This window comes from Triticum dicoccoides, chromosome 6A, assembly GCF_002162155.2.
Source record: "Triticum dicoccoides isolate Atlit2015 ecotype Zavitan chromosome 6A, WEW_v2.0, whole genome shotgun sequence".
Classification (NCBI taxonomy): Eukaryota; Viridiplantae; Streptophyta; class Magnoliopsida; order Poales; family Poaceae; genus Triticum; species Triticum dicoccoides.
Genome location: NC_041390.1, coordinates 532,594,688 through 532,614,336, shown reverse-complemented (window position 1 = coordinate 532,614,336; position 19,649 = coordinate 532,594,688). Strand labels below are relative to the sequence as shown.

General features: G+C 46.3%; 4 protein-coding genes across 5 annotated transcripts; 2 read left to right on the top strand and 2 right to left on the bottom strand.

The window, feature by feature from the left end:
• Positions 1 to 4,899: 4,899 nt before the first annotated feature.
• Positions 4,900 to 8,248, bottom strand: LOC119317717 (tRNA (guanine(9)-N1)-methyltransferase-like). The gene is made up of 3 exons (XM_037592213.1): positions 7,792 to 8,248; positions 5,999 to 6,358; positions 4,900 to 5,472 (listed from the first exon to the last, which is right to left on the bottom strand). Exons 1-3 carry the CDS (start codon positions 8,191 to 8,193, stop codon positions 5,200 to 5,202), a joined length of 1,035 nt encoding a protein of 344 aa, XP_037448110.1. The 5' UTR covers positions 8,194 to 8,248; the 3' UTR covers positions 4,900 to 5,199.
• A 323-nt stretch (positions 8,249 to 8,571) lies between these two features.
• On the top strand, positions 8,572 to 9,667 carry LOC119319556 (early nodulin-like protein 1). Its single transcript, XM_037594019.1, has 2 exons — positions 8,572 to 8,802; positions 8,956 to 9,667. Exons 1-2 carry the CDS (start codon positions 8,604 to 8,606, stop codon positions 9,414 to 9,416), a joined length of 660 nt encoding a protein of 219 aa, XP_037449916.1. The 5' UTR covers positions 8,572 to 8,603; the 3' UTR covers positions 9,417 to 9,667.
• Positions 9,668 to 12,049: 2,382 nt separating this feature from the next.
• LOC119317716 (protein NOI4-like) lies at positions 12,050 to 13,263 on the top strand. Of its 2 annotated transcripts, none has more exons than XM_037592212.1 (3): positions 12,050 to 12,197; positions 12,359 to 12,571; positions 12,658 to 13,263. In XM_037592212.1, the coding sequence occupies exons 1-3, from the start codon at positions 12,192 to 12,194 to the stop codon at positions 12,700 to 12,702; spliced, it is 264 nt and encodes an 87-aa protein (XP_037448109.1). In that variant the 5' UTR covers positions 12,050 to 12,191; the 3' UTR covers positions 12,703 to 13,263. The 2 variants fall into 2 exon arrangements, with proteins under 2 accessions (XP_037448109.1, XP_037448108.1); XM_037592211.1 differs by having other exon boundaries at positions 12,347 to 12,571.
• Positions 13,264 to 14,280: 1,017 nt separating this feature from the next.
• LOC119317715 (cellulose synthase-like protein E2) lies at positions 14,281 to 18,789 on the bottom strand. Its single transcript, XM_037592210.1, has 8 exons — positions 18,393 to 18,789; positions 17,407 to 17,728; positions 17,082 to 17,222; positions 16,216 to 16,347; positions 15,904 to 16,116; positions 15,573 to 15,791; positions 15,055 to 15,402; positions 14,281 to 14,961 (listed from the first exon to the last, which is right to left on the bottom strand). The coding sequence occupies exons 1-8, from the start codon at positions 18,686 to 18,688 to the stop codon at positions 14,419 to 14,421; spliced, it is 2,214 nt and encodes a 737-aa protein (XP_037448107.1). The 5' UTR covers positions 18,689 to 18,789; the 3' UTR covers positions 14,281 to 14,418.
• Positions 18,790 to 19,649: the final 860 nt, after the last annotated feature.

Genomic DNA, 19,649 nt, shown 5'->3' with positions numbered 1-19,649 from the left:
GTGGCGGCAGCTGAGAGCGTGATGACCCACAAGTATAGGAGATCTATTGTAGTCCTTTCGATAAGTAAGGGTGTCGAACCCAACGAGGAGCAGAAGGAAATGACATGCGGTTTTTCAGCAAGGTATTCTCTGTAAGCACATAAATTATCGGTAACAGATAGTTTTGTCATAAGATAATTCGTAATGGGTAACAAGTAAAAGTGTAGCTAAAGTGCAGCAAGATGGCACAATGCTTTTTGTAGCAAATGACAAGTCTGGACAAATTCTTATATAAAGCAAAGCGCTCCCGAGGACACATGAGAATTACTGTCAAGTTAGTTTTCATCATGCTCATATGATTCTCGTTCGTTACTTTGATAATTTAATATGTGGGTGGACCGGTGCTTGGGTGTTATCCTTATCTGGACAAGCCTTCCACTTATGATTAACCCCTCTCGCAGTATCCACAACTAGGAAAGAAGAATTAAGATAAATCTAATCATAGCATGAAACATGTTGATTCAAATCAACCCCTTACGAAGCAACGCATAAATTAAGATTTAAGTTTCTATCACTCTAGCAACTCATCATCTACTTATTACTACCTCCGTTCAGGTTTATTAGGCTCGTGGACGGAGGAAGCACGTCCGGTTTTAAAAGGCCCCTGCATCGATTTGTGCTGCAAATGCTTCGTACCTTTCTTTATCTGACGGGGCTGCATGCAGCTTAATTGAGTGTGGGGTTGTCAAAAGGGTTCCCAAGCATCAGGGATTGGCTAGATTATTTGACCGTGGGGCTGCATGCAGGAAGCTGTGCCGGAGCAGCATTGCTTTTGCAGTTAATCACACGAGAAAACCGAAGGAGCGGTGCTTATTTTGGGGAACTAATTGTGGTGTCTTCGTACATGCGTTTTGGTCCAGGGGTATAATAAACTCGGACGGAGGGAGTACTTCTCAATGTCTTCTCCTAGGCTCAAATCATGGTGAAGTATCATGTAGTCGACGTTTACATAACACCACTAGAGGAAAGACAACATACATCTCATCAAAATATCAAACGAAAACCAAATTCACATGATTACTTATAACAAGATTTCTCCCGTGTCCTCGTGAACAAACATAGCTACTCACAAAGCATATTCATGTTCATAATCAGAGAAGTAATAAATATCATTAAAGATCTGAACATATGATCTTCCACCGAATAAACCAACTAGTATCAACTACAAGGAGTAATAAACACTACTAGCAACCCACGTGTACCAATCTGAAGTTTTGAGACAAATATCAGATACAATAAATGAACTAGGGTTTGAGAGAAGATGGTGCTGGCGAAGATATTGATGGAGATTGACCCTCTCTCGATGAGAGGATCATTGGTGATGACGATGGCTTCGATTTCCCCCTTCGAGAGGGAAGTTTCCCCGGCAGAACAGATCTGCCGGAGCCCTAGATTGCTTCTGCCCAGGTTTCGCCTTGAGATGGCGGCGCTTCGTCCCAAAAATTTTCTTCTGATTCTTTCCAGGTCAAAAGACATCATATAGCAGAAGATGGGCACCAGAGGCCTGCCAGGGGACCCACAAGCCCTAGGGGCGCACCTAGGGGGTAGCCCCCCCCCTCCAGGCTTGTGCCCACCTGGTGGGTCCCCTCTGGTATTTTCTTCTCCTAATATTTTTATATATTCCAAAATAATTCTCCGTAAAGTTTTAGGACTTTTGGAGTTATGCAAAATAGGTCACTCAGATTTGTTCATTTTCGGTCCAAAATTTCAGCTTAAGGAAAAAAAGGCATACATATTGTACCATAATATGTAAGTACGTCTCATAATGCAATATCAATATAAAAATATGATGCAAAACGGACGTATCAGTGGCGCGCTCCCAGCCCATCACCAAGTGACCTGACTGGGAACGAGCACTTTTTAGTTAGTTGGTCCCTGAAGATCCTATCTGACGCATTTGGCGTCAAATTCTCAAGCTTTCGCATAGGCTGGCGATTGAAGCGGTGAGTTGGGCCAGCTCGTTAACATGTTCGTCAAATTGTCGAGCTTTCGCACAAGCTGGCGATCAAAGTGATGAGCTGGGCCAGCCCGTTAACATGTTCCAGCGTTTTCGGTTTTAGAAACCTTCCACAAATTACCAGCCACTTTCTATCGGTTTTGGGAACATTCTAGAAGGTTCCTGAACTGGGCATCTTATTTTGAACCTTTTTTCTTTTATTTTTTCCTTTTTCTGTTTATGTTTCTTTTTCGTTTTTTGTTCTTGTTTTGGTTTTTTATTTTTCCTATCTCTTTTTGTTTGGAGATTTCAAATATTGTTCAAAATTTTCTAAAATGTTCTCATATTAAAATTTTGTTCACAATTTTAGAAACTGATTGCGCCTGAAAATATCTTCAAGAATTTAAAAAACAATTCTCCTTTTCAAAATTTCTTCACAATTTTAAAAATATGTCCCTGTTTCTAAATTTTGTTCACATTTTCAAAAAATGTTCATGTTTCAAAAAGTTCCAGAATTTTAAAACTTATTCTCATTTTATTATTCATAATTTCAGAAAGACTTTCGTGTTTCAAAATATGTGCAGGTATTTCAAGAAAATGTTCCTGTTTTCAAAATTTGTTCACCATTTCAAAAATAACATTCATGTTCGAAAAAATGTTTGCAGATTCAACATTTTGTTCGCAATTTCAAAAAATCTTTCCATGTTTGAAATTTTGTTCGCATTTCCAAAAAAGTATACAGAGCAAACATGTCTACATTGCAAAAAATGTTCTATTTTAACATTCTTTTATGAATTTTAAAAATGTTCTTGTTTCCATTTTGTCAAAAGTTTGAGAACTGTTCATGATCTCAGAAAATATGCGGAAATTTCAAAGAATGTTTGCGCTTTTTGTAATTTGTTAATTTTTTAGAAAATGTTAATTTTTGAAAAAAAAAACAAGTTTTTAAAAACAGTTCGGGATTTGCAAAATTTGTTCGTGTTCCTTTTTTAAATCAGAATTACCAAAAATGTTCACTTCTCCAAAAAAACTGGAATATAAAAAATTGCAGCATTTCAAAACTGCTTGTAATTTTCAAGAAATGTTTTCCAAATCTCAACGTTGTTGTGTGTTTGAAACACTTAGCTCCGCTGGCGCACAATTCAAAAACTGTTCCAGAATTTGAAAAACAAATTGCAAATATGAAAATAGTTTATGAATTTGAAAAAAAGGTAAAATTGAAAAAACTTCGTGGGTTTGGGAAATGTTCATCAAATTTGAAAAAAAGTTCATTGAATTTGAAAGTAATTAATCAAATTTTTAAAAATTTCATTGATTTAAAAAAAATGTTTGTCCAATTTGAAAAAAGAGCATGATATTGGAAAAAAGTTCATGAATTTGAATACAAAATCATCATTTTTTGTAAATGAATTTAAATAAAATTTCATTGAATGAGAGAGAAGAAATAAAAGGAAAAAAGAGGAGGAAAAAAGAAAAAGAGAAAAGGGGAAAAAGAAAAAAGCAAAGGAGGAAGAATGAAAAAACGAAATAAGATGTAAGTAGTCCGTGCGGGCAGGGTGGCGGGGTGGTTATTTCAACAAACTTGATGCATGGAGTCACTTGTTCACACTCTTTTGTGTTGTAAAAAACAGAAGAAAAAATGGTAGATCGACCAACCCACCACGGAGGGGATGTGCGCCTGTTTGCAAATTGCACAGTAACAGGCACCTGAAGCGCTAAACAGAAAATGCCATGGGGGTGGGGGAGACTCTTCCTTAGGTCAACACCAATGGGCTGACCCAAACGGACATAAAATGTGTCCTTTTTTGTCTATTTGGGTGGTCATGTGGACAACAAAAGTCCATCTGAGGCCTAATGTGTGGACCAACAAATTTTTTTCAAAATAAAAAAGATAATTTGCCGCCAAAAGTCCGTTCGTTACATTAATTGAGCTAAAAACATAAGTTTAAAAACCTAGATCAAATGCTCATCGCCTTGTCCTCATTCTCGTCGCTGACGAGGTCGATGAAGACTGAGGCGATTATGGGTATGGCCCCGCCAGTGCAGTGGCCACGACCGCCGATGAGTGGAGCGACAGTGGCAGGTCAGACCAGTGCGTGAGCTCGACCAGCTCGGAGGCCTTGAGGGCCTGGTCGTCCTCGGGCTCCTTCTCCTTCACCACAGGCGGCTCATGCGGTGGCGTTGGAGCACACGCGTGCTCATGAGCGACGAAGCACGGCAAACGTATCCTAGTGGGAGGGAGGGGGGAGTCCTCGGCTCGAGTCGTGGCGGAGATCATCGGGCAGTAGATCGTGATGGCGGTGGATCTCCACCGCACCCGCGACTGGAGGCCAGAACGACCGGCACTGAAACCATTTATGGGCTCAAATGCCAGCCGTTGGGCAGTTGCACATCCGGCCTAGGGCATTGGGATGACAGCCTCCTAGTACCTCTGACACGTTGCGACTGGAACGTACATGCGTACATACGGTCGTGCACGGGCGGCGCAGCCCCCGTCAACGTCACGGTGAAGGGTGCCGCACGGCGCCGCCCCGAGGAGGAGTCGGCCTCGTCGTTGTGCTGCCCGAGGTCCACTTCCACAACATTGCGCCGCCGTTGGACTCGGTTTTTGCCTGTTGGCGACGGGGAGCAGAGTGGTCACGGATGCCTCCACCCCAACACACACTCGTGGCATTTAGAAGGACCCGGATATCGCGTTGGGTGGCTGATGTGTGGACCCGAACGGACAAACGGCTTGTCCGTCTCCTCTCCTGTCCGTGTGACGCAAAACCATGGTTTCTGTCCATGTGGACCCAAACGAACGCAGCAGCGTGTCTGTAGGCACGCTTGAGTTTGGGTGATATCTGTGTTTCTAAAGCAGATAGATGCCTGTGTTGTCTATAAAAATACATGTGTTTTCTAAACTCCAAGAGAAAACCATCAAAGATGAGAACAGAAGCACTCTATTTATCTGTGCTGTTATATAGCACGTTCCTTCCTCGCGCCGTACAAAAGTACAGGGTGTAGTTCAGATAACAAAAACAAAAATACTACGACACCTCAGAGTACTCCAAACAAATAAACCTAGGTAAACAAAGCAGTTCAGCAACGTTAATAGTAATGATACACTTGGAGATGACTCGTATTTCAGTCGTCGGCACAGTAGATTGCTCTTTCCCTCTGCTCTTCCCGGAGATAATAGCCTATCCAGGAGTCACTTCCACCACTGCACCAAAAGAGTGATTCTAAGATTTTCCATTTTCACTTCTAACACAATGTCTTTTGTTAGCAACATCGGCTTCTTCATCCCCATCACCATCATCCTCATCATCATCAACCTCCTCTTCTAAACACTTGTCAAGATCTCCGTTTGCAGCCCCTTCAGGTGCATCATCATCATTTGCTGCTCCAGCTTCTCCTCGTTTCCTCGGTGGGATCACATGAAAGAATGCCGTCTTCCAGTCCTTTGTTTCCACAAACTTTTGCATTATCTCAAACACTTGGTTGACTGTAAGAACCTATATGATCAATATGCAAGGAGAGTCAATAATTTTAGATTCTTAGTATAGCTCTCCAAAGTCCTCCGAAGCCAAGACTAATACATTCTCAAACACTTGGTTGACTGTAAGAACGATCAACAACAGTTGACAACTTGTTTTGTACTTTGAACTAAAACCACGACAAGAATTATGGAAAGGAGGGAGTAGTAGTTTAAAATAAGCAGCAACATAATTATAAATGCTCTCCGGTTTCTGCATTAAAATGTGAAAACAGTACTCTCTAGAAAATCAGCAAAAACATGTGTGGTATATTTCCCATTCATAAAATGCTCTCTAGGTTCTTCTAACATGTTAGAAATGATGATATGATCCCAAAGCTGTCCATATTATTTGAAAGAAGACATCATAACAATATGATCCCAAGGTATATTTTGAAATGCAAACACAATAACAAATTTGATGCCATAGAGGCAACAAAATATATAATATTAACTGCGGAAGCTAACTTGTAATGAAAAAAATAGAGGAGCATGCATATGCGCACCTGAGAACTTGACATCTTTAAATAACTTCCAATGGGGAGCTTCGCAGACTGAATGCCCTGATCAACTGCCTTTTTCTGTGTTATGCCTTTCCATCTGTTCCGATCCACTAGACCACCAATGATGTATATTTTCGACATGTCTAGTTCATCAAGGACAGTCTCAGCATCCGCTGTAAGATACACAAGATTTTCTTTACAGTCTGCAAATGCTTCAAGGTAAGACTTGGCCTCTTTTTCTATGATCCACTTATCAAAGCCAGGTATCCTTTGAACCTGGGTCCCCATTTCTCCGCTGCAACCTGTCAACCATAGATGAGCCGGGGTTGCTGATCTTCCGTTCACTGCATAGCAGTACATAATCTGTAACTTGCATTAGTTCACAGTTCGGATGTTTACTCAGACAAATATTCATGAAGGTGTAAAGTATCTTGGTCATAGGCATTTAGATATTACCTAAGTACGCAGTATCAGAAATGGTACTCTCATTTTTATTAGCTTTGCAGATGCTAAGAGCATCTCCAATAGAGGCGCTAAAAGTAGCCCGCGCTGGAAAAAACGTCAATTTAGCGCGCGGAGCATCTCCAACAGACGCTGCAAAAGCCAGCACGCTGTAAAATCCATCCAGCGCGCTGGGAATTTCTGCATCGCACGCGGGATATTTGGTGCGCGGCGTACAGCGCGCTGGACAATTTGAAGCGCGAAGACCAGCTGCTCCGCTTCCTCTGCTCGTCCCGCCTCGAGCTCGCTGCTACAGCCCTTCCCTGCAGCGCGCCGCCGCCGGCCGCCGCCACTCCTCTGCGTGCTCGTCTCTGCTCGTCCTAGCACGGGGCGGAGCCGACGCTGCCCTTCTGCTCGCCGGCTGCAGCTCGCCGCCTCGAGTTCGCTGGCCGGGAGCGCGTGCCGGCCGGGAGCCGCCGTTGCCCTTCTCTAGCTTGCTCCAACGATTTAGAAGGGAAGCTAAAGCTAGCTAGCTCGCGTTTGCGATTCACAGCAAGCTTAGCTCGCGTGTGGTGGCCGGCGGAAGATGATTTGCAAGGTCAGCAAGCTAGCTTGCTCCAACCATTGGGGACCCAATTGCGTTTTTGTTTTGAACAGATGGACTTATTTGTAAATGTTTAGGGACCTGTTTGCTGTAGATATATTTGTGGCGCTTTATTTTTTAGTGCGTCTGCTGGACTGCTGCGCGCTGTCCTCTGCGCGCTATATTTTTGTGCCTCTGCTGGACTGAATCGGCCACGGCGCGCTAAAATTACTAAAATGGCGCTGTAAAATTATTTTAGCGCGCCGTTTTTTTGGGCTTCTGTTGGAGATGCTCTAATACCAGTGCATTTTACATTGCTCTGAATGTTTCAGATAGACGAGAAAGAATTGGGTATATCACACCCATGATTAACAATTGATAGATAGCAACACCACACAAACTGGTAAGTTCTTGAGATGCAAACTGAAAAATATGCCATGTCACAAATTATATTTCATATGCATTCACAATTAAGCCAATTATTAATTATAATGAAAGGGACTACTCAAGCTTTCACTACAACAACGAAGGAGCTTATCTGAATATTGAACAACTACAACATTAGCGTCTAATGTTAATCCAACTAGCACTTCCAGTTCGCCAATTACAGCAACAAGGCCGGAGACTCTCCCCGTGCATACGAGCTAGTGTAAATCATCAAGAATCGCATAATCCCCTTTCAATTACCTTACTATAAATCTCTGATCATCAATGTTACTTAGTGTGAGCACAAAACATAGCGAGAAAGGCAACAAGGACAAGGGGAATTCACCTGCTGGGTGAGGCTGTGAATCTCGTTGGGCCGCATGAGGTCGGCGAACTCGAGGTCAAGCACCACCTTCTGCCCACCCTCGGCGGCGCGCCGGAGCCTCTCGGCGCGCGCCCCCCGCTCCTCCACGCGCTTTCCCACCCGCTCGAGCCGCGTCTCCCTGCGCGCCGCCAGCATCGCTTCGCGCGCCTCCTGCGACGGCGCCGCGGTCAGAGACTCCTCCCACTCGCGCCTCCGCCGCTCTATGTCGGCGCGCCGGCGCTCCTTCTCCCCCGCCTTCCGCTCGGCCTTCCGTGCCGCCTGCCGCTCCTGCTTCAGCAGCTTCTTCTTCGCGCTCTTGGAGAGCTGCGGAGGGTTCCCGTCCCCCACGACCGCGGCCTGCCCGCTCTCCGCGCCGTCAGCCATCTCAACGCGCCGCCGCCGCCGAGGGAGTAGTCCTGGGTTCGGAGAGGGGTTTGGGGTTCTCCGCAGAATCTGGTGGAGTCTACGCAAACATGATATTTACCGTAAACCGACCCTCTTTGACGTACTTCGAGGAAATACGCCTCTCAAGGGGGTTTACGTATTCAACCCACGACTCGTCGCAGAAGCTAACGCCTCCTATCGCCATGCAGCGGAGACCGGACAGCCCAACGGCTCCTCCCGTTGTGCAGCAACGACCCCCGCTCTCTCCTCCTGCACGTTGGCAACTGACCTCCGTTTCGCCGGCGCCACTCGCTTCCGGATCCTCGGTATAAAAGGCCACTGCCACCATCGCTAGATCTCACACCAACACCACTACACTACACACTAGTGCCCTTTCTGATCCTTCTCCAATGGCCAGCGTCATCGTCCTCGCTGCTGCTGCTGCTTGCTGCTGCATTCTCCTCGCGGCCTCGGTGTCGCCGGCGTCGGCGGCGCCCGTGGTGTACAGCGTCGGCGACGAGAGGGGGTGGGCGGTGCCGGCCGGCAACGGCACCGAGACGTACAACCACTGGGCCAAGAAGAACCGCTTCCAAGTCGGCGACGTCCTGGGTAAGCAGCAGTTACCGTCGCATCCAGATCGAACCCCATAGCGCTCTTCTTGATTACCGCAAAGCCTTATTGCTTGATTTATTTGGTACTCCTGTCCTACATAATAGTAACTCACTTTGCGTTCTTGATTCATGGCGGCCGGCCGGCGCGCAGATTTCAAGTACGCGGCCAAGGACTCGGTGCTGCTGGTGAACCACGACGACTACAAGATGTGCAGCACGGTGACCCCCCTGACCCGGTTCGCGGACGGCGACACCAAGTTCAAGTTCGACCGGACGGGCTTCTTCTTCTTCGTCAGCGGCGTGCCGGGGCACTGCGAGGCGGGCCAGCGGATGATCGCCAGCGTCGTCGGGCACTCCACGCTGGCCGCCGCTCCGGCCAAACCGCCCGCCGTCGGCGTCGTCGGCGGCCACGCGCCCGGCCCCAGCCCCAGCCCCAACCAGGCGGTCTCGGCCCCGGAGTCCCCGTCGTACGGGTCCAGTTCTGGCGGATCCACCTCGACGACCGGTTTCGGACCCAGCCCGTCGACCGAGCCCAGTGGCGCGTCCAGGCGGGCGCTCTCCACTGTCACAGGGCTTGTCGCCAGTGTCGTCGCCATGATCGCGTTGGCGTGATCTTACTTGGAAGAGGTTAATGTAGGCTATCGATCGTTAGGTCTGTGTCATCGGTGTAGGGATTAATGTTAGTCTCGAGATCTATAGGTAATGGTAGGGAGGAACATCTGTTCAAGTCAAAAAAAAAAAAGGGGAGGAACATCTGTTATCGAGTCTTAGGTGAATTACTCAGGCGAGACCTTGGTGTCATGTAATCCATTCGATCCAGTCAAATAAAATGGAAATAAATTTCGCCTTATTGATTTGGTTTACTGTCGCCGTTTTCCTGTCGACCAGCAGCAATCGGTAGGAGGTCTTCTCACGGTGCATTTTGCCAATCGAAATGGTCTCTGTCGAGCTAGTCACCCATAAATTCGGTGTGGTCAGACTGCTTCCAAGAAGTCAGAGTATTCCAGCATTACCACTATTCTCGTGATGTTTCAGCCACCATCTTGTAGGGGTGGTAGTTGCTCTTAGAATGTTTTGTGTTGTTATTTTGTTCCATGAGCCATCGACATGCGCCTTGTTTGGATCCATGGGTTAGAGTTAATTTGTGTTTGGACTCAACTAACTCAAAAATATCCAAACAGAAGGGTTAGTTTGGGTTAGATGCATCTAACCCATTCAAAAAATCTAATCCATCCAAGATATACTTATTTGGGTTAGTTCTTTTTTTTTAAAACTCAACCACATCTATTTATTTGACCATCCCCCGAAGGGATCTCGTCCGAAACAATCTGCAAAATAAAGTCTGGGGTTAGTTCTTTTTGAGACCATTAAAAAACATCTTTTTCTCTTGCTCTTCATGTAGCAGATCCCTCCCCACTTCCTCACAGCTTCTTGTCCTCTCCCTCCCTGCCTCTCGCACTGCCCGTGAAGGCGTCTCGCCGTATCCGCGCTCCATCTAACCCTACCATCCAAACACCTCTCTAGCTAGAGTTAGTTCAAGGTTAGAATCTAACTCTAATCCCTAACTAAGTTAGAGTATCCAAACAGGGCCATGAACTTGTTCATTCAGAAGCTATAGCAAATGCCATGTCCCTCCCGAAACGACATAACTAACAATCAACATACCAACGTAGAGCGAACATATATACCAGTTAACAAGCTACTCACTCTGTAAAATTTTGAATTTATGTGAACTTTTGGCCGAATGACACAATGTCTTCTTCATCGGGCACGAAGGAAGATAGACTACTCAACTTTTTTTAGGAGCCCATTCAAAAAAAAAATCAAAATTAAGCGTGTTTGTCTTGGAGCAATTTAAAAACGGGTGGTCGACCGATAAGTTGATTCCGGATGCGCACGAGTGAGGATGAAAATGCGCAGTAAAAACTAGTGCTGGTCTAGATCCCGGACACAACGGGTAGTAACCAGTGGGTTTGGTCGGGGTGTTACACCCCTCCCATGTATCCCTGCCTTTCTCGCGACGCGACTTTGCAGCATTCCTCAAAAATATATTCTCAACTATTTGGTCTTTTTAAGCACATTCATCACCTAAATTTATATAGTATTTTTTGTACATGATTCCGTAAAAATCCCTTGCTACTATAAACTTTAGTTGACACAAAGACATGTCTTGTCCAGTGCTATCTCTCTCGCACTCCATGAAAATGAAACTAGAAGGAACTTTTGGATCTCGCTCCGCTACTCGCATATGAGTCCTCCTATTCAGTGCTCAATGCGTGGAATAGAGGAGGTAACGTGCGCCTCGCGAGTCTGTGGGATGTCATGTCTCCTTGCCACCTTCTTCGTTTCTTGTCACCGGCGTTCTCCCTTTTTAGCGACATATCTGCGCGTCACCTCAACGACCTGCAAGTCGGCATCAGCTGAACCGCTGGCTCCCACCACCCATGGCTGGTGTCGATGCTGCACCACCTGGTGTCTCTCCCTACCCTTACCGCCCTGGTCTTCCCTCTAATCCCTCCTCTCTGGCGCTGCTGATCCACACCCAACCCCTTCAGATTTCGTCCTTGCCTTCACCTGTATCAGGCGTTGTCAGCGGCTCGGGTTCAGTGTTTCGCCCTCCGTCCACCACCACCTACGCCTCACAGCCGCCACGTCGTCACCGGCTCAGGCTCAGTGCTTCGTCATCCGTCCACCATCTCCTACGCCTCGCTGCCGTTGCCCCAACTTCTTGGCCCGAGCCTAGGAAAAGGCACGGTGTGCACGGAAGGTGCATGTTTGCTCGCTATTCCACGCACTACCCCGGGGATGTCAAAAAAAAGACATGCGATCCGGTGACTCCACCACCTAGCCGCAAACAGGACACGGCTACCAGGCGGGCCCGGCAGAAGCAGCGACGGAGATAGGGAGTGCCAGCAAGCCCCCTCAAGGATTGCTGCTAATATTACTTATGAACAGGAAGAAAATAGTCCACTATTTGTTGCCAAAAATCTTTTTTTCCTATAGTTTGGCCCTCCCAGCCTCTTTTGACAGCACTTGGCCCCCCTAATCCAGTTTTTCTGGCTCCCTAGGCCGTTTTGCTGCCTCCGAAACCAGAGCCGCCGTGTTAAAAAAAAGGTAGTGGGAGTAAACAAAATCCGCTGGGAAATGTGCTTAATTTTAGCCAGGCAACGTCCCACGCAGAGCATGCATGAGATTAGCGGGTATAAGTGGGCGGGTGCCGTTGCGATCCCCCCAATCTTCTCCTCCTGCTATATTTGACCGCCTTCCCTCTCATCCCGGGGGAAATTTTGCCCCGAAGCACTTGCGCTTCATATCCATTCAAGGGGGCAAAATTTTCTCTCGCGTCTACCGCTCAAGGGCACCGCGCCACCCCGTCAAGGCATAAACATGTCGGTGAGTTGATCAAGATCCTGCGTGAATTTACGCCTATGGATTCATCGATCTCTGGTTCATCTTGTTTGCACTGCCTTGGTTGATCATACTACATGGATCTTGTTTTAATGTCGCAAACAAATAATGTGATGATGGTGCATTGAAACAAGAAAATGGCTCAGATGGAGGCTGGCCGCACAATCCCCAAGTTCGGCGCCTGGGACGTGAACAACCCGGCCTCCGCCGACGGGTTCACGGTCATCTTCAGCAAGGCCAGGGATGACAAGAAGGCCCCCGTCAACGTGCACAAGGCCAGCAGGTCCGCCGACGGCAAGGACGCCAGGCCCGACTCCAAGATGAACCAGTCCTACAGCAACTCCAGGCCCAACACCTCGGTACCTTTTCTTCTTCCTCTTCTTCTTCCTCACCTATCTTAAGAGATTCAAGAGATTCATTCATTCATTTCCATCTGATATTGCAGAAGAAATGGTTCTGCTGCGTGTCGCCGAGCCCCACGCAGCCCTGAGCCAGGACACTGAGGAAGAGGAGAAGGGGGATCGGGCGGAGTGTCGCGCGAATGCGAATGCGATGGGATGGAGGAGAGGGGAGTGTCAATGTCGCTGCTTCGTTCATAAACAAACGTACTACTATCGTACATACACAAACACTTGCCACTTCGGGGATGAGATGAGACGATGTTGATGTAATTATGCGACGGTCGCACGTGACCCTGTCGCCAGGCGCGATGTATGGCTTTCGCATAAGAGAAAGAAACTTGCTCATACCATGCGGATACATCTGCTTTCCTTTCAGATGTTCTCAGCCTCAGGTGCGTGCGTAAACTCCCCATCCTGCCTGCCACCGGCAGCTTCAAGCTGAGATGCCCCGTTCGATGTGGAACCTGCCCTGCAGAACTACCAGATGATCGTTAGGGCAAAACTATATGCAAAAATGATGATGCATTAGTAGCTGTTAATCGCATGGGTGTAGAGAATACCACAGCGTTTTTTTTTTAATTGAGGGGCATGCCCCCGATTTCATTTCATTGCATGAAAGGAAACCAATAAAACAGATCAAGTATTCTTCAGATTCCATCCAGCCCTCAGATGTCCTACCATGACATCCAGGCATCAGCAACTAGACAACCAAGAGAATAAAGCTTGCAACTAAGAAAAAACTCCATACTTATCAGAAATGCATACCTAGGTGAGAGGTAACCACACAGGGCTCCTCTCCCCCACTCATCGCCACATACTCTCCAGGGAGGACAGAAATTCAGCTAACATTACAGACAAAATTACTCCCCGATGTCAAGACGTTTCACCATGGGCGCCCATCCTCTGCTCTTGTTGAAGAAACCATTCGCAACATCAACCAGCAGTGTTGCGACGGCCCGCAACATCTGTTGCCCTTCTTTTCTCTGTAGACCAGCCCAGTAAGACATCCAATAAGATATTTGAAAGAACAACACACTAGGATCATGAGGGTAAACATGATGAAATGTAGCAGCATTTCTGGCTTTCCACAAAGTCCAAAACACCGCAGAAACACCCACTGCTATTGTTTGCCTACTATTCTTAGGATTTTTTTTTACCCGGGCAGTAAACTCTTCTATCTTGCATGGAATGTCATGAATTCCAGTTACATTCCTAACCACACCCCACACAAACTTAGCCACCACACATGTACAGAAAAGATGATCAACCGTTTCTGGGTAATCACAGAAACTACAGTTTTTATCCTTTCCTTTCCAGTTTCTTTTCGCCAAATTGTCTCTAGTTAGGACACTATTCTTAAACATCAACCACAAGAAAACTTAACTTTCAGCGGTATCCTCGCCTGTCACAATTTCCTATGAGGCCAGGCAGCCTGATCCGTTTTTAAAGCAAGATACAAAGATCTAACCGTGAATCTACCAGATTTAGTTAGCAGCCAACTACATCTATCCTCTTGATCGTTTAAAACTACTTTACTGCATAGATTTTTGAGCTCATACCACATATCAGCCGTGTCTCCCCATAAAACTCTTCTAAATCTAATCAAACTCATATTATCAGACAGAACTTTGGCGACAGTGAAATCTGAATTAAAGGTTAGTAGATAGAGTCTAGGGAACTGAATACCACATCGTTGTCGCAGCTGTCCAATAACATGGAAGTTCAGAGCCGTGTAAATAGATTGTTTCAAAATGTTACTCATAGTAAGGGCATGTCCGTCTATCGTTATCACCCCGAATTCATTTCTAGATAGCCTGTAGGCAGAGCGACGACACAAAGCAAAGGGAAACTAGGGTGACGAAATAAGGCAGGCTTCCGCTGTCCCTGCGGATGAAGAGGGCCTCGTAGACCGGAGCATTGATGACCACTATGGCCACACAGAGGACAGCCTGCAGAAACAAAGGTCCCAACCCTGCCGTTCCTTCGCGCAACAGAGCTCTGCCCAGCCCGACCACCAGGCACACCAGGTTGAACAGCGCGATCGTGGTGATGATCACAAACATACCCGAGATGGGCCCGAACTCCATCTTCCCCTTCTTGTACCTCTCCAGAGCCTGCGACTCGTCCACCTTCACCGTCAGCTCGAATCCGGACTCGGAGACGCCCAGCATTCCCCCGATCGTGTCGATGGCCGCCAGGAGGTAGGAGGTGGTCCTTCTCATGAGCCACATCCTTTGTGCGTTCCACCACTCCACTGCAGTGTCACCACATTGCAGCGACTCCATTAGGCTCCAGGAGTATGAAGCTACCACGACGTATATGAATGGAATGCACCAAGGGCTGGTTATCTGAATGAGTTGCACATGCAAGTATCGTGTCAGAACTGAACCGCGGTGCGTAAAAATGAGCTAGGGAACATAGTGTAGAATGTTAGTCATTACCTCAGGGAAAACAGAGACGCCACTGAGGAAGCAAAGTGAAGGAATGATGACATAGTAAAAGGTGGGGAAGCTGTTCAGGGCCCAGAAGCCACAGACCGAGTAACCCATTTGAAGACCCAGCTTGATCTTACCATGGCCTAATAAAAAGGGACTGTAATTGGAGAGGGATATTTGGAGGAACCCTTCTGACCATCTCTTGTGCTGAACCAGGATCTGGCCTAGTGAGGTAGGGGCCATGCCTAAGAAGCCCTTTCTAGCGGGGTTGTAGTACACCGATCTCCACCCGCGGCATTGGATTTGCAATCCTGTAATCACATCCTCCAGTGGGCACCCATATCTAACTCCTTTCTGCAATTCAGAAACACAAACTCATCAAAAATGATCTGCATAACAGTACACACATGCAAGGAAGGACATCCTTCGGGCATCACCTGAAGGATTTTCTGTATATACTCATCAAAGAGAAGGGGATCAATGGAAATGTTCATATTCAGGTTTGTAGAAAGAGATAGAGATACCTCAATGCCCCACGGGGTGTTATGCTCATACGTGCATGTCACAAGTGACTTGGACGTTTCTTCCAGCTCATCTGCATTTTCTGCTATCCCCACTCCTCTATCCCAGTCTTCCTTGTAATCTTTACTATATATTTGTCCAGAGAGGGTCTCCCTGCGATGGAAGCATCCAGTGCCATAGTAACACATTCCACCCCATCCATCCAAGCAAGGGTTATCCAACTGAACATCAAGTCAATGAAACAACAAACCAGATTAGTCTTAATTACAGCTTCAGACATAGGTGTGTCCTTTGTCGAAATTTTAGGAGGTGCTATATTATCTTTCAATTGACCTCATTGACAACGTTGATGGGATTGCCATAGATGTCATTGTGCACCACATTGTCAAAGTTCTGAGGGTACTGCACAAAACCGATATCTTGACCTTGCTCTTCATCTAGGAAGAAGCACAATGCATCTCTAATGGACTCAGAGTTGTTGGAGTACATATCACAATCAACATTCAGAATGACTGGGCTGTTGCTTATCACCGAAGATACCCTTATCTGCACAATTGACCTTATTAAGGTATATAAACACAATGAAGGTTGATTCTAAATGGTAATTCTAGAAAATCATTGACTATACCAAGAGAGGACACCTACCAAAGCATTTAATGATCCAGCTTTGAAGTGATGTTGTTCCTGAGGTCTCTTCTCGCGTGACATATACACAAGTTTTGGCAATGCATTTCCATCTACATCAACTGCCTTCCGTTTGTTTCTATCAATTAGAATCTAGCAATGGAGAACCATTTGATTAGACGGGATCACCAAAATTATGCAGATAAGAAATATAAATTCTACTCTGCTATTACAGTTTTCTTTGAAGGTAGATTCTTCACTGGATGAATATCAACCATGTCAGGCTCGTCTTACATCAGGTTGAATTACATTCAGCCAAACAAGCACCTATGCCTTTTATTTTAACTACCTGAATTAACTATCAATTGCATGGTTGGATAGTAAAAAACTAAACAACAATTGTATTTTTTTACACCAACATGATGCGTTAAACTTTTATAATTGTAATAACTGCTCTATTGCACACTGATTAATTTGCACTGCTATACTGCAGAGCCACTAAAATAAGCGGTGTACATCTTTTTCTTTTTCCTCTGACTACTGTGGGTTTTCTAGCTTCTCAGAGCGAACACTACTGTGGGATTTCTAGCTTCTCAGAGCGAACATGGAAGCTCCTTTTGGAATAGTTTTAACAGTGGACAGATTGCCTAGAATTATTCTCCATAGGTACTACTTGATAAACATAAAAACATATTTATTTTTTCCACAACACTTCAATTCACCAACACTCTTATATGTTAGCTTTTATAACCAATTCACCAGCTTTGTATTAGCTACACGAGTTGGTTTTCACACTTCTCATAGTTATCATATTATTTTGAATTTCAAAATCAATTACCATGCACTTCATCTAGTAGTCAGACTCTGACCAAACTACCATTTTTTACCTGGACTATTGAAGGGTGATCTCCAGAAGTTATCATCTCATTCCATTCAGAGGAGCCTCTGTGGTTGCATTCTGGAACCTCGGGAATCTTGCCTGAATGTACTACTGAGTTCACGCGATCTGTCAGATCCTTGTACAACTCCTGCAATTCACAAAAGAGGGGAAAACAGATAAGAAAACAATGTGTTGGTTTCACAGCCTTACACGGCAAAAATGGAAGGCCAGCAGGCCCTTACACCAGTAAATATTGTATCAGACTGCATCACAACATCATTTCTTTCGAGATAAGCTAAATTGCATAGGTGCAGAACAAGTTTGTGATCTACCTTCATGCGGAGCAATTCTTGAGGGCTACAAGCATCATGAGGGGTAGCCCCTTCGGCAAAGTAGGCAGCTGGTGACCTGGGCTCCACCTTGTAATTTTTGCAAAATGGAATCCAGTGCTTTGCAAACTCAGATGCCTCATGAAGAGCGTAGAATGTTACAGCAGAACCAGCATCATCAGACAAATAGATGTTTAGCTTCTCTGGCGGGTAGTCATAAGCCATAACAGACAGAACCGTGGAGATGACAAGCATGGGTGGTTCAAGAGCTGGGTCCGCTGTACACACAAATATGTCCACACCAGGGAGCTGGTCATCATCATATCTGTTTGTGGCCAGTATTTTAACAAGTCATTCACCACAGACATAGATAGTACAATCAAACTAATTTTTGTTCATACGATGCTATGCAGATACCGCGCTATCTGAACCATGTAACTAGCCATGAATGTGCATCATCACAATACCCATGGCCATTGAGGTCCTTGATGGAGCATAACAGTACCTGATTTGGCAGTAGCCGTGACTCCTAGCTGAAATATATCTATGTAAATGAATCATATTCTAGCATGGGTGCGATGTTTCAATTGTATCCACAACTCTGGAACCATATTCTAGCATGGGTGCGATCTTTCAACTGTATCCATAACTCTGGGTAGTTATGACAAAGCGTATCTACTTCAGGCTTGAGCCCAGCTGAAAAAGAAAACGGGGAATGTGCTAACTACACTGCTGCAGACATACAATACAATGCAAGGTTTGTTCTCGAGTCTCGATGTCACATTATTTCAGCAATAAGCCTTCGCGGATCACAGATGTAAGTTGCTGGACTTGGTGTGATTCAGAATCGGAAGGGAAGCCGCCTCTAAAGGCGAGCCCCTGAACTAATGCTCTCGTCGGAGCTCTACTTGTCCAGCTAGCCATTCCGTCGAACGCTCTCTGCTCTACGAGAGAGAAGGAAAAAAGCGCGGCGCAGATCAGGCACTAACCTCTCCGAGAGGCGGTCCTTGAATGTGGTGCGGCGGACCGGGTTCCAGCGCACGGAGAGGGTGAGGACCCAGTAGAGGCCGAACAATATCTCGGCCACGAGCAGCCCCAGCCCCGCCCGCCACCCCAGGCTGCTGCTGCCCCTCGCCGGGATGTGGGTGGCTCTGTAGAACCATATGAGGAGGATCCCCGCGAAGATGGTGCCCGCGTACACCCGGTACGCCAGCACCCGCTTCGGCTTCTCCGTCGCGAACAGCGGCGGGCGGCCGCCGCCGCCGGAGACGCTGCTCCCGGCCATCCTCCCTGCCTGCTAGTGCGAGCGAGCGAGAACGCAGGTGTGGAGCGTGACGGGTAGGCCTGGGTCCCTGGGTCAGAGGTGCAGGGGCCGGGTATGTAGCGGATGGTCAACGGAGCCTCCCCGTTGGAGCCGCCTCTGTGTTGGAGAACTTTGACCTCTTGTCAGTCTTCTAGTAGACACATCGCTGTAGCTTAGCCGCCACCATGCTCATTTCAATCTATTCATCTTAAATTATGATAATACAACAAACATCAAAAATAATAAAAATTACATCCAAATTTATACACCACCTAGCGACGACTGCAAGCATTGAAGCGAGTCGATGGCGTGCTGCTGTCATCGTCTCTCCCTCGTTCGATCTGGGCAAAAATTATAGCAGACAGTCGAAAAGTTATAGTGCTAAAACCTCATAGGACCAGTGCACCGAAAACAGCAATTGTCACTGATGAACAGTAACGTAGATGACAAGGATCCAACCCGAAGGCAGATGAATGTAGACGAACGACGACCAGATCCAAGCAAATCCATCAAAGACGGATCGGCCGAAGACACACCTCCACATGCCCACCGACGATGGTAGACGCATCATCAAAACATGGGCTAGGTGAAACAGAATCTTATTCCATTTTCAAGGAACCGTTGTCTCGTCTTCTTGAATAGGACACAAAACCTAACAAAATTAGAAGAAACATAAAAAACGGAGCCCTCCCACTGAGAAGAACCGGGATCAACCGCGCTTCCATAGCCTTAAGGCCACCAAACACGAGGCAGACCGGCGGCGACACCGGCGGGAGGCAATGAAACCCTATTTTTTTTCTTAAAAAGCAAATATATTTCAGTTTGCTATTGAGATTTTTTATATCATTCGGCTTTGGAGATTAAAGCCCTGATGATCGATAGGGAGTTTGTTCCATAGACTTACATTGTGATCAAAATGAAATAGCAGATTGTTTGGCAAGGT

Bases quoted from the DNA above. Each gene is read 5' to 3' on its own strand.
- LOC119317717 (XM_037592213.1), bottom strand. From the start codon at position 8,193: ATGGCTGACGGCGCGGAGAGCGGGCAGGCCGCGGTCGTGGGGGACGGG. The intron at 6,359-7,791 runs GTGAATTCCCCT...TGCAAGTTACAG, and splicing joins TTCACAGCCTCACCCAGCAG to ATTATGTACTGCTATGCAGT. The intron at 5,473-5,998 runs GTGCGCATATGC...TTGATCATATAG, and splicing joins TAAAGATGTCAAGTTCTCAG to GTTCTTACAGTCAACCAAGT.
- LOC119319556 (XM_037594019.1), top strand. From the start codon at position 8,604: ATGGCCAGCGTCATCGTCCTCGCTGCTGCTGCTGCTTGCTGCTGCATT. The intron at 8,803-8,955 runs GTAAGCAGCAGT...GCCGGCGCGCAG, and splicing joins CCAAGTCGGCGACGTCCTGG to ATTTCAAGTACGCGGCCAAG.
- LOC119317716 (XM_037592211.1), top strand. The intron at 12,572-12,657 runs GTACCTTTTCTT...CTGATATTGCAG, and splicing joins ACTCCAGGCCCAACACCTCG to AAGAAATGGTTCTGCTGCGT.
- LOC119317715 (XM_037592210.1), bottom strand. From the start codon at position 18,688: ATGGCCGGGAGCAGCGTCTCCGGCGGCGGCGGCCGCCCGCCGCTGTTC. The intron at 17,729-18,392 runs GTTAGTGCCTGA...GGCCACAAACAG, and splicing joins AAGGACCGCCTCTCGGAGAG to ATATGATGATGACCAGCTCC. The intron at 16,117-16,215 runs GTAGGTGTCCTC...TCAATTGTGCAG, and splicing joins CTGGATCATTAAATGCTTTG to ATAAGGGTATCTTCGGTGAT.